At 34.1% G+C, this 14,083-nt stretch overlaps 1 protein-coding gene across 5 annotated transcripts in view; it reads right to left on the bottom strand.

The window, feature by feature from the left end:
• Positions 1–1,822: 1,822 nt before the first annotated feature.
• The window catches only part of LRRK2 (leucine rich repeat kinase 2), a 159,338-nt gene continuing 147,077 nt past the window's right edge, over positions 1,823–14,083 (bottom strand). For 4 of the 5 annotated variants that reach the window (XM_049694029.1, XM_049694031.1, XM_049694033.1 and 1 more), the window contains 4 exons: positions 11,439–11,591; positions 9,965–10,177; positions 8,081–8,148; positions 1,823–3,596 (listed from right to left, as the gene is read on the bottom strand). In XM_049694029.1, the coding sequence (XP_049549986.1) occupies positions 3,475–3,596; positions 8,081–8,148; positions 9,965–10,177; positions 11,439–11,591 (556 nt within the window). In that variant the 3' untranslated portion in view covers positions 1,823–3,474. The remainder of the gene's footprint in view (positions 3,597–8,080; positions 8,149–9,964; positions 10,178–11,438; positions 11,592–14,083) is intronic. The other variant, XM_049694030.1, reaches the window with a different exon arrangement.

The raw sequence follows: 14,083 nt of genomic DNA, 5'->3' as shown, positions 1-14,083 counted from the left end.
CTATTTCTTTACTTTTTCCATTATGTGCAATTCTGCTATAAAAATCTCCTTCAGTCACTGTTTCAAGTTATGTCAGTTTTCTCTCTTCCTATTTACATTACCTTGAAAATGTAAAAATTACTTGAAGGAACAATTAAATAATTTATAGACCAATTTATATCATGACATTTAGAAAGTAAGTCAACACCTGGAGAACCATATTCTTTAATATAAAGTCAATAAACCAAAAAGTGGAGGTAAAGAGTAAAATGTCAATAGTTATGGATGAAGGACAACTTATTTATCTGTAATTGACACATACTAATTATCTTTATGGAACACCAAAATGTACAAAATAATTGAGGGCATTTTATGAAAATGGGATTGAGTTGACTTAAAAGACTAACATTTCACTAAGGGTATTGCTACATATTGTTACTACTTGTGTTTACTTTTGAAATAAATATATATCAGTGAAGACATTCTATTGTATGTGGCTGAATTTATGTTCATCTTTGAAATAAAATCTCTCTCGCTAAACAAAGATACTCCCACCTTTATTCAAGAATTCTAGTCACATAAAACTGAAATGATCTCATTTATTTTATAATCTCCTACTGCAAGAAGAAAGAACTGTCCAGAAATTATCAGAAATTCATAGAAGGTTTTGAATGCCAAATTAAATTTCCCATATATAATTATGTGCCAGGAGCATTGTGCTAGCCAGTAATGTAGCTCAAACATAGTGGATATGAAACAGATAATTTTTTTAAAAACCCATATTGTAGGAGGGGAAGGGAGCAAAGAGATGTTGAGTGTAATACATGGAAGTTACATAGAAAAAATAATTCTGTGCTAAGGCAGAAGAGTTTTCATTGGATGATCTTCCACCACACCGCTCTCTCTACTCCCACTCCTACCCCACCCCCCAACAACAAAAAATCAGAGTAATCTCACTCCACTCTGTACACAAAACATTACCCAGCTCAGAATAGGGATGTACCATCTGGAAATCAGCAGCCACAGGCAATTCATTGGAGGAGAGAAAATCATAAACCCTATCAAGTACACTGATCTTCATATTAAAAAATTAAGTATGTCCATAGTTAATACCATTGACAGAGTTGCACTTAATATGCTTATTTCAGTAAATACAGAAAAAAATCCTGTTAACTCTTTGCAAGTACCACTTTCATTTTGACACGAGGAAATCCCCTTGCTGTAATAGGCCGACATGGAATTTAGACCAATGTAGGATAGAAAAGTAAATCAGTAAGCAGCAATAGAACTGACAAGAAGGCAATCTTTTTTGCTACTTCTGTTCTGTTTCATCAATATATCTTACCGTCCAGATGAAAAATAAATAGTTCACACATAATCAATAATGCCTGCCAGAATTAGATTCAGAGAAGCTCCGTTTTCTTTATATCTAAACTTCCCTCAAAGTATATTTTCTGTTAAGATAAATGCTTACGTTTTGATAATGATTAGCAGTTTACACTAGGGTTCAAATCAGAAAAAAAAATTAAATGACTATTTTTTTAATAAATCGGTTGTTCTAAAGTCTTATTTTTTAACAGTACTCAAGAGTGAACCATTCTTCTTAAGAAAATTTTTATGAGAATTTGAAAATAGAATACATTATGCCCATTGGGTTTTATCCCGAGATCCTGACAACTAGTTGTACTATAGAAAATTGAATAAAGCTCCAGGAGAATACTTCAGTTAGCAACTCCTATAGCGGAATGTCACATACACAGATGAATACAAAGTTTAGATGGATTACAGACTTATATGTGAAAAATAAAACATTATCACAAAGTTTTAAAATTCACAAACATGCTTTAAAAAAATGTTTATTGCTTCATTTAAATACAATGTTCATTTACCTATTTCTCCATAATTGTCTTTGGCATATGAATACAAAGTAACAATGAGAAATATCACAGGAACAAATAGCTCCATCATTTCTGACTTTTTTTGGAACTACACAACAAATTAAAATATAGGTCCTCTGAAAAATGGAGAACCTTTCAGGGTTAAGAATTTAGTAATTACCCTTAATATAAAGAAATTTAGTCTTCATATAATAAAATTCTCAGTTTTGAGATTATTAAATGGGCTAGTTATCCTATCATAGGGAATTGTTTGAAATTATAAATATTGGCCAGGGTCAACAGATTTACCAAAAATGTATTTTCTTAAAGCAGAAATGACATTTAAATGGTTACCTAGGTACTCAGCCCCGATACTCCTACCATGGGAATTTTTTTTAAACAATTTAAGTATAATTTAGAAGACTAGGTTAACAGGTACAATTATAGCTAAAGCTCCTTTCTTCTTCAGCAAACTGGTATGTTACATTCTTGTCCCAATGGTCTTAGTGGGAGTTGTAGAATTCTATAATTCTGAAAATAGTTTCTACCTGAATGATGTAGAATTTGCAGGGTCACAAATTTAGGAAGAAGAGTAGAAACATTTGGAGTGAAGAAAATTAGGAACAAGTAGCCAGTGGTCTGGCTTAGCACTTAGAATCAAAATTAAAACATAAAAATATCACTTGAAGGACTGAACATTTTATTTACACCAATTATAAAACTTCAGGGTTCCATATTCAAAGGCAGAGTTGTAATATAGGAAAAGAGAGTGGTTATGTCTTTCTTGGAGAGGAGGATTTTGACAATATGTTGGTTTCTTATCAGCACGTTTCATGGCATTTTCTTTTAGATAAAGTGAAGTTGTATGAGATGCACTGCTTGCATCAGGAACAAAAAGAACTCACATCCCAACAAAGGGCTTTATTAGTGCAAATTCACTGACTATTTACAAGCATATATGATAACTTCATTTAAAAGCAATCTAAGAAGGAATGTATTACATGTAAAACTGTTCTAACATTTTTATTCTATTTTATAGAATATCTAGAAAGTAGTCCAGCAATAGACCTGTCAATCACAGAATGTAAAATAAAGTTTACCTTCATTATGAGTAACAAAACAAAAAATTATCCACTTTGTAAATTTCACTACGAGTACTGCAATTAAGTACTTTTTCGATTTCCTTTCATTACTTAATCCACAAGATTAATTAGGATATATAAGAAACATTAATTTTATACATTTTTACAAAATAAAACCTATAAACAGTCCTTCATATACACAGTAGCAAACAGCAAGTAGTGGAAATACCCTTTTTTTTTTTTTTTTTTTTTGCGGTACACGGGCCTCTCACTGTTGTGGCCTCTCCCGTTGGGAAGCACAGGCTCAGGACGCGCAGGCTCAGCGGCCATGGCTCGCGGGTCCAGCCGCTCCGCGGCATGTGGGATCCTCCCAGACCGGGTCATGAACCCGCGTCCCCTGCATCGGCAGGCGGACTCTCAACCACTGCACCACCAGGGAAGCCCTGAAATACCCTTTTTATATATAAACATTTTTAAAAGAATATTTACAAGATAATAATTTTCCCATCCAAAGACAAAGATTTCCAAGATCTCTCTTATTCAACAGATATTCTTCTCATTTTTTCAGCTAATTCTTTTCTCACTCCAATATGTTTTTCTAAATTTTTCACTTCATGTGGAAGATTGATGTCCCAAACAGACAAGCAGGACTGTATCTCTAGAAAATTAAAAAACAAATCATGTTTCAAAGATCTGCCATGAGACATTTTTATTTTACTTTTTGTTAATTTATATTTAGTTGCCTTGGACAAATGTGTATGTGTGTGTGTGTGTGTGTGTGTGTGTATGTAAATAATGTACTAAATTATTGCCATTTATAAGAAATTACATTTGGAAAATGTTTAAAATACATTCTATAATGTATTTTGTTCTATAACTATTAAACTTTAATAAGTGTGGACCTTTAATAACCTATAACACTTCATTTTCTGAAAGAAATAAAGATTTTTCAAACACTGTTTAAAATCAGACATAATATGGATATAGGTAATATGTAAGGAAAAATATCCACATTTAGTTTAGGTTTGAGCTAGTTCTCATTTTATAGTGGTTGAAATCTCTATTTCACCTGAAAAATAAATACTTAACACTGCTAAATAACTAAAACTTAATTTTAAAGATTTATTTCTAAATTATTTGCACTATAACATAAGGCAAATACTAACAGCCATAAAAGGGGAAATCGACAGTAACACATTCATAGTAGGGGACTTTAACACCCCACTTTCACCCATGGACAGATCATCCAAAATGAAAATAAATAAGGAAACACAAGCTTTAAATGATACATTGAACAAGATGGACTTAATTGATATTTATAGGACACTCCATCCAAAAACAACAGAATACACATTTTTCTCAAGTGCTCATGGAACATTCTCCAGGATAGATCATATCTTGGGTCACAAACCAAGCCTTGGTAAATTTAAGAAAATTGAAACTGTATCAAGTATCTTTTCTGACCACAACACCATGAGACTAGATATCAATTATAGGAAAAGATCTGTAAAAAATACAAACACATGGAGGCTAAACAATACACTACTTAATAATGAAGTGATCACTGAAGAAATCAAAGAGGAAATCAAAAAATACCTAGAAACAAATGACAATGGAGACACAACGACCCAAAACCTGTGGGATGCAGCAAAAGCGGTTCTAAGGGGGAAGTTTATAGCAATACAAGCCCACCTGAAGAAGCAGGAAACATCTAGAATAAACAACCTAACCTTGCACCTCAAGCAATTAGAGAAAGAAGAACAAAAAAAACCCCAAGCTAGCAGAAGGAAAGAAATCATAAAAATCAGATCAGAAATAAATGAAAACGAAATGAAGGAAACAATAGCAAAGATCAATAAAACTAAAAGCTGGTTCTTTGAGAAGATAAACAAAACAGATAAACCACTAGCCAGACTCATCAAGAAAAAAAGGGAGAAGACTCAAATCAATAGAATTAGAAATGAAAAAGGAGAGGTAACAACTGACACTGCAGAAATAAAAGAGATCATGAGAGATTACTACAAGCAACTCTATGCCAATAAAATGGACAATCTGGAAGAAATGGACAAATTCTTAGAAATGCACAACCTGCCAAGACTGAATCAGGAAGAAATAGAAAATATGAACAGACCAATCAAAAGCACTGAAATTGAAACTGTGATTAAAAATCTTCCAACAAAGAAAAGCCCAGGACCAGATGGCTTCACAGACGAATTCTATCAAACATTTAAAGAGCTAACACCTATCCTTCTCAAACTCTTCCAAAATATAGCAGAGGGAGGAACACTCCCAAACTCCTTCTACAAGGCCACCATCACCTTGATACCAAAACCAGACAAGGATGTCACAAAGAAAGAAAACTACAGGCCAATATCACTGATGAACATAGATGCAAAAATCCTCAACAAAATACTAGCAAACAGAATCCAACAGCACATTAAAAGGATCATACACCATGATCAAGTGGGGTTTATTCCAGGAACGCAAGGATTCTTCAATATACGCAAATCTATCAATGTGATAAACCATATTAACAATTTGAAGGAGAAAAAACATATGATCATCTCAATAGATGCAGAGAAAGCTTTTGACAAAATTCAACACCGATATATGATAAAAACCCTGCAGAAAGTAGGCATAGAGGGAACTTTCCTCAACATAATAAAGGCCATATATGACAAGCCCACAGCAAACATCATCCTCAATGGTGAAAAACTGAAAGCATTTCCACTAAGATCAGGAAGAAGACAAGGTTGCCCACTCTCACCATTGTTATTCAACATAGTTTTGGAAGTTTTAGCCACAGCAATCAGAGAAGAAAAGGAAATAAAAGGAATCCAAATCGGAAAAGAAGAAGTAAAGCTGTCACTGTTTGCAGATGACATGATCCTATACATAGAGAAACCTAAAGATGCTACCAGAAAACTACTAGAGCTAATCAATGAATTTGGTAAAGTGGCAGGATACAAAATTAATGCACAGAAATCTCTGGCATTCCTATATACTAATGATGAAAAATCTGAAAGTGAAATCAAGAAAACACTCCCATTTACCATTGCAACAAAAAGAATAAAATATCTAGGAATAAACCTACCTAATGAGACAAAAGACCTGTATGCAGAAAATTATAAGACACTGATGAAAGAAATTAAAGATGATACAAATAGATGGAGAGATATACCATGTTCTTGGATTGGAAGAATCAACATTGTGAAAATGACTCTACTACCCAAAGCAATCTATAGATTCAATACAATCCCTATCAAACTACCACTGGCATTTTTCACACAACTAGAACAAAAAATTTTGCAATTTGTATGGAAACACAAAAGACCCCGAATAGCCACAGCAATCTTGAGAACGAAAAACGGAGCTGGAGGAATCAGGCTCCCTGACTTCAGACTATACTACAAAGCTACAGTTATCAAGACGGTATGGTACTGGCACAAAAACAGAAAGATAGATCAATGGAACAGGATAGAAAGCCCAGAGATAAACCCACGCACATATGGACACCTTATCTTTGATAAAGGTGGCAGGAATGTACAGTGGAGAAAGGACAGCCTCTTCAATAAGTGGTGCTGGGAAAACTGGACAAGTACATGTAAAAGTATGAGATTAGATCACTCCCTAACACCATACACAAAAATAAGCTCAAAATGGATTAAAGACCTAAATGTAAGGCCAGAAACTATCAAACTCTTAGAGGAAAACATAGGCAGAACACTCTATGACATAAATCACAGCAAGATCCTTTCTGACCCACCTCCTAGAGTAATGGAAATAAAAACAAAAATAAACAATTGGGACCTAATGAATCTTCAAAGCTTTTGCACAGCAAAGGAAACCATAAACAAGACCAAAAGACAACCCTCAGAATGGGTGAAAATATTTGCAAATGAAGCAACCAACAGAGGATTAATCTCCAAAATTTACAAGCAGCTCATGCAGCTCAATAACAAAAAAACAAACAACCCAATCCAAAAATGGGCAGAAGACCTAAATAGACATTTCTCCAAAGAAGATATACAGACTGGCAACAAACACATGAAAGAATGCTCAACATCATTAATCATTAGAGAAATGCAAATCAAAACTACAATGAGATATCATCTCACACCAGTCAGAATGGCCATCATCAAAAAATCTAGAAACAATAAAGGCTGGAGAGGGTGTGGAGAAAAGGGAACACTCTTGCACTGCTGGTGGGAATGTGAATTGGTTCAGCCACTATGGAGAACAGTATGGAGGTTCCTTAAAAAACTACAAATAGAACTACCATATGACCCAGCAATCCCACTAGTGGGCATATACCCTGAGAAAACCAAAATTCAAAAAGAGTCATGTACCACAATGTTCATTGCAGCTCTATTTACAATAGCCCGGAGATGGAAACAACCTAAGTGCCCATCATCGGATGAATGGATAAAGAAGATGTGGCACATATATACAATGGAATATTACTCAGCCATAAAAAGAAACGAAATTGAGCTATTTGTAATGAGGTGGATAGACCTAGAGTCTGTCATACAGAGTGAAGTAAATCAGAAAGAAAAAGACAAATACCGTATGCTAACACATATATATGGAATTTAAGAAAAAAAAATGTCATGAAGAACCTAGGGGTAAGGCAGGAATAAAGACGCAGACCTCCTAGAGAACGGACTTGAGGTTATGGGGAGGGGGAAGGGTGAGCTGTGACAGGGCGAGAGAGAGTCATGGACATATACACACTAACAAACGTAGTAAGGTAGATAGCTAGTGGGAAGCAGCCGCATGGCACAGGGATATTGGCTCGGTGCCCTGTGACAGCCTGGAGGGGTGGGATAGGGAGGGTGGGAGGGAGGGAGACGCAGGAGGGAAGACATATGGGAATATATGTTTATGTATGACTGATTCACTTTGTTATAAAGCAGAAACTAACACACCATTGTAAAGCAATTATACCCCAATAAAGATGTTAAAAAAATAAAATAAAATAAAAAATAAATTATTTGCACTATAAAGAAGCTACCAATTAAAAATGCGTAAAGTTTTATAGCATATGTAATATTTACTGTAAATGTATAAACACATAATATGTTATAATCATTCACATCATTGCACTCTGCTTGGAATCCAGTATATCCTATTAAACATTACCTTTTTGATGTTGCATACCTTCAATACTCTTCCGGTTATACCCCAAAACCAGCATGACATTTTTAAGGCTTCCTTTATAAAAAAATAAAAGTTTTCTGTTAAAACAATATAATAAGTTGGACTTCAAAGAGTACAACTGTTCATATTTAAGACACAAAAACCTTGGAACTTAACTTACAATTCCATTATTTATGAGATCCCTCAACTATACTGAATAAGAAAACTCTCCAAGATGACCAGAAATTTTTTAAAGTTAGAAAATTTGTGATCTACTCCTTATTATCATTCTTATTAATTGTGTGAATCTGAGAAAATAGCTTAACCTTTCTGCAAAATGGGTTCAATATTTATACAGTACCCCTCCAGCCAAAGTTATATGTCGAAGAGATAGTGTGTGCGAAAGTGCTTTGGATACTATAAGGCACTGGTCAAATGTGAAGCATCTGGATAGAGAGTTGCATGGACAGATAATATACTGATACCCTGTCACATAACCATACTTTATTCTCAAGTCATTCAATAATTTATTCAACAAATATTTATCAAAAGCCTCTATGTACTAGGCCCTAGGCTAGGCCATGGGAATAAAAGGGAACGAACACAAGCAGAGCCAACCCACATGGAGTTTACGGTCTAGTGAGGAGATTAGTTACTACTCAGTAACTAAGTTAACTAGGCAGAAGATGAAACCACACACATAAAACCTTGAGGTAGGGTGAAGCATAGTATTTAAGAGGGACTGAATGTTCTTCTAGACCAGAAAGAGCAGAGAGGAATATGGCAAATGATAAGGGCTAGAGAACTACAGTGAAGCCAGATCATGCCATACATTGTACAATAAGTTTAAATTATTTAAAAAATCAATAAAACCCATTGAAATCTCACTATAATGTCAGTAATGAACAACCATTTGGATGCCAAAGTATTGGGCTGGCCAAAAAGTTCGTACGGAAAAACCCGAATGAACTTTTTGGCCAACTCAATACATACAAATTAAATTAAAGGATAAAACAACCTTGGTGAGTAAGACTAGAGGGACGACCCCCTGCACACCTACTACTTTGCTGGTGTGGACGTGTGTCCTGGTAGTCACCAGTCACTAGGAGCACCTCATTCTAACTCCTGTGCAACTCTGACACCCATTCATGGACAATGGGTGAGGTTGAGGAGAAACATTTATCTCAGCCCTTAATATATTCCTGTAAAAGGAATTTACTATTCTCTTTACCCTGTTAAACATTTTATTTCTCATTTGCTAAAGCTACATTAACTCTAGTTTTGCAGAACTTAACCCCATTTTTGTGATCAACTCTATATATACTAAGTCTATTCCCTAAAGCAAATAGTCAAAAGAAGATAGTTAAGTGTGAGTATCATGTGCTATCATGATTTTTTCATACTTAAGTAGAAAAGGAGTAACAAGATAAAACATAAAAGCTTGAGTAAAACATTATGATTTGTCAATATTTGTAAATTGTGAAGTTCGGCATATATTGCTACAAGAATATAAATTTATTTATAGAATGAAAAACTAGTAGGAAGCTTAAACTATGATCAAAATAAACATCTGTTTTAATTTCTTTGGTCAAAAACTTAAAAATACTCAACATTATATGTTTTTCTCTTAATTATAAAGAACAAAGAGAAAGTAAGACCCAAATTTAGTGTCAGTTAGAATAATCTGCTTCTCTTATGGGACTAAAAACATCAATTCCCTCCGTGTTTTTAAGGGCCCTATTCAAAATACATCCTGCAAAATTTCACTGTGAACTTCTGAGACACTTCACATGATGCTGGAAAGTGAAGAGAAAACTTAAATTTAAAATAAAAACATATTTTTATAGTCTTAGAGAATATGAAAAAAAAGATCTAAAGGAAAGAAACTTGCCTAACTGTGCAGTCATCATGGCCCTAACAGAATCACAAAAGCTGTGAATTATACAGATGATTCGACGAGCTGAAAGATCAAGGAGTAAGATATGGCCCCCCCCAGTCCCTATCCAGAGGGCAGTGTTCTTCTGGAGGCAGAGAGTTTTCACTCTCCCAGAATAAGACATTTGGTGTTTCGCTTCCTTGTTTGCTTTGACCAGCTCCTCCCTAAAAACCATAAGGAAAGTATGCATTAATACTTTTTTCAGAAATAAAGAGATAAAAAAAAGTGTGTCTCTCTCTGTATATACAGACACACACACACATATATAACATTTTAAATTATGAATACATGACAGCATACATTACATACTATTAAAATTGTACAGAACTAATTTTGCTAAATATAGTATGTCAAAGAGTCACGTTTTACTACATAAAGCATAAATGACCAAAGATAACACAATTGTCTCCTAACTTCAAGAAATTCTGAAATAAATAAGATAGATACAATTTTTATTAATAAGCCTATGTAATCCAGCAAAAAAAAAAGAACCAATTTGTCCAATATAAAGGGAAAAAAAGTTAGTTTCAAAAGGTTTTTATGAAGTCTAAAAGTTATAGAGGAAAATAAAATTATAATCATCTACATGTAAAAGATATGAATACAAACGACTGAATTTTTCACTGAGCTAATGAGTAATTCATGACAAAAATGAGGTATCCAGAAGTAAAAGAATTTCATGAAGTAAGGGACCCTTTACCAGGCAGAACTGTCAGCTCTTCTGAACATAAATTTCCTCACCATCCAGAGAAAAACTAAGAAGGTGTTAGGAAAGTAAACTCTGAAATCTAATTTTATGGATACAGTATATAATCTAAATGTTCTCCAGCAGATAAAAAAATCTATACTGTAAAACCAGAACAAAACTATGAAGTATCTAGCAAATAAGGCTGGCAATGGTCCTGTGTGCCAGCAGCAGCAAACAAGGGATGTGCTTGATGGGAAGTCTCCGACACACTGTATCAGACTGAGCACTGCGGCCTCAGTCTGGCATCTTGATCTTCCCTCCTTAGTGCACTGGTCAATCCAGTACATTTTTTCACCCATATTTTATATTGTTTTGTGACTTTTTCTTTGTAATACCTTGAGGAAACCATATCTATTATGTGCCTATTTTTTTTTTCAAAAATGAAATTTGTTGGATACCAACAGATGGTGCTGAAAAGCATTAACAATTTTGTTTCTGAGGGTTGTTTGTTTTTTTTTTAACATTTTTCCATTTAGAAGTAGAAAGGAAGAAAAATAAGCCATACTTCCTCTCTCTGTGAAATATGAAGTGTAAGGACAGCTCTTACAGGCATAAAATAAAGAACCAATGACACTGTACCTACAGTCAACAACATATTGTACACTTAAAATTTTGTTAATTGGGTAGGTCTCATGTAGTATTCTTTTCACAATAAAATTAAAAAAATAATAATTTACTTTAAAAAGTGCACACAGTCTATCAGTTCACAGAGTTTTTCAGTCTTCTTGTCCCATACTTCCACAAATGGGCTATTTTTCTTAGCAACATAAAGAGCCGTGTCTACCACCACTGCTATGATGTTGGAATCACTGAAAGATGCATAAGAAAACCTAGGGGGAAAGAAAAGAATGTCATTTCATTTTTCTAGTATTTCAAAATATAATGCAACCTTATTATGTTAGCTCTTAATGCATATAAAGGATTAACACTATTTTGAAAAAGAAACAGGCTAGAGTATTTGGCAATTATTTCATATTATCCCCTAACCATTCTGAATAGAATACTTTGCGAACAAAAGTCCAGGACCAGAGAGCTCCACAAATGAATTCTACCAATCATTTAGAGAAGAGTTTTAACATCTATCCTTCTCAAAATATTTCAGAATATTAGAGGAAGGAATGCTCCTGAATTCATTCTATGAGGCCAGCATCACCTCAATACTAAAAACCAGACAAAGAAAACACATAAAAAAGAAAATTACAGGCCAGTATCACTGATAAACATAGATGCAAAAATCCTCAACAAAATATTAGCAAACCAAATCCAACAATACATTAAAATGATCATATACCATTATCAAGTAGGATTTAACCCAGCAATGCAAGGATTTTTCAATATCCACAAATATCCACAATATCCACAAATCAATCACACCACATTAACAAACTGAAGAATAAAAATCATACAATCATCTCAATAGAGGCAGAAAAGGCTTTTGACAAAATTCAACATCCATTTATGATAAAAACTCAACAGAAAGTAGTCATAGAGGGAACATAGCTCAACATAATACAGGCCATATATGACAAGCACATAGCTAACATCATTCTCAATGGCGAAAACCTGAAAGCGTTCCCTCTAAGATCAGGACCAAGACAAGGATGCCCACTCTCGCTACTTTTATTCAACATAATACTGGAAGTAGACACAGCTATCAGACAAGAAAAAGAAATAAAAGGAATCCAAACTGGAAAGGAAGAAGTGAAACTGTCACTGTTTGCAGATGACATGATACTATACATAGAAAATCCTAAAGTTGCTACCAGAAAACTACTAGAGCTCATCAATGAATTCACTAATTTTGCAGGATACAGAAATCTGTTGCATTTCTATACACTAACAACGAACAATCAGAAAGAGAAATTAAGGAAACAATCCCATTAACAACTGCATCAAAAAGAATAAAATAACAAGGAATAAACCTACTACAGCAGATAAAAGAGCTGTACTCAGAAAACTGGAAGACTCTGATGAAAGAAACTGAAGATGACACAAACTGATGGAAAGCTACACCGTGTTCATGGATTGGAAGAATTAATATTGTTAAAACGACCATACTACCCAAGGCAATCTACATATTCAATGCAATCCCTATTAAAATACCAATGGCATTTTTCACAGAACAAGAACAAATAATTTTAAAAATTTGTATGGAAATACAAAAGACCTGAATAGCCAAAACAATCTTGAGAAAGAACATAACTTAAGGAATCACACTCCCTGACTCCGGACTATATTACAAGCTACAGTAATCAAAACAGTATGGTACTGGCACAAAAACAAACACATACATCAATGGAATATAAGAGACCAGAAATAAACCCACCCACTTATGTTCAATTAATCTACAACAAAGAAGGCAAGAATGCACAATGGAGAAAAGACAGTGTCTTCAATAAGTGGTGCTAGAAAAACAGGAAAAACAGGTACATGGAAAAGAATGAAATATAGAAGATTCTCTAACAGCATATACAAAAATAAACTCAAAGTGGATTAAAGACTTAAATGTAAGATTAAGTACCATAAAACTCTTAGAAGAAAACATAGGCTGAGCACTCTTTGGTTTAAATTGTAACAAAATTTTTTGGGGGGATCTGTCTCCTAAAGCAAAGAAAATAACAGCAAAAATAAACAATGGGACCTAAGTAAACTTAAAAGCTTTTGCACAGCAAAGGAAACCATCAACAAAATGAAAAGACAACCTACTGAATGGAAGAAGATATTTGCAAATGATACGATTGATAAGGGGTTAATATCCATAATATATAGACAGCTCCTATAACTCAACATCAGAAAAAACAAAAAACCCAATTAAAAAATGGGCAGAAGACCTGAACAGACGTTTTTCCAAAGAAGACATACAGATGGTCTGCAGGCACATGAAAAGATGCTCAACATCATTAATCATCAGAGAAATACAAATTAAAACCACAGTGAGATATCACCTCACACCTGTCAGAATGGCTCTCATCAAAAAAACCACAAATAATAAATATTGGCAAGAATGTGGAGAAAAGGGAAACCTCATACACTGTTGGTGAGAATGTAAATTGGTGCAGCCACTGTGGGAAACAGTATGGAGGTTTCTCAAAAAACTAAAAATAGAACTACCATATGCCCCAGCAATTCCACTCCTGGGTATTTATCCAAAAAAATGAAAACACTAATTTGAAAAGATACACACACCTTAATATTCATAGTAGCATTATTTACAATAGCCAAGATATGGAAGCAACCTAAGTGTCCATCAACAGATGAATGGATAAAGAAGATGTGGTATATATACATATAAAATAGAATAATACCCAGCTATAAAAAAGAA

Source organism: Orcinus orca, chromosome 11 (genome assembly GCF_937001465.1).
Source record: "Orcinus orca chromosome 11, mOrcOrc1.1, whole genome shotgun sequence".
NCBI lineage: Eukaryota > Metazoa > Chordata > Mammalia > Artiodactyla > Delphinidae > Orcinus > Orcinus orca.
The sequence above is the reverse complement of the archived record's forward strand: the minus strand, read 5'-3'. Positions and strand labels throughout refer to the sequence as shown.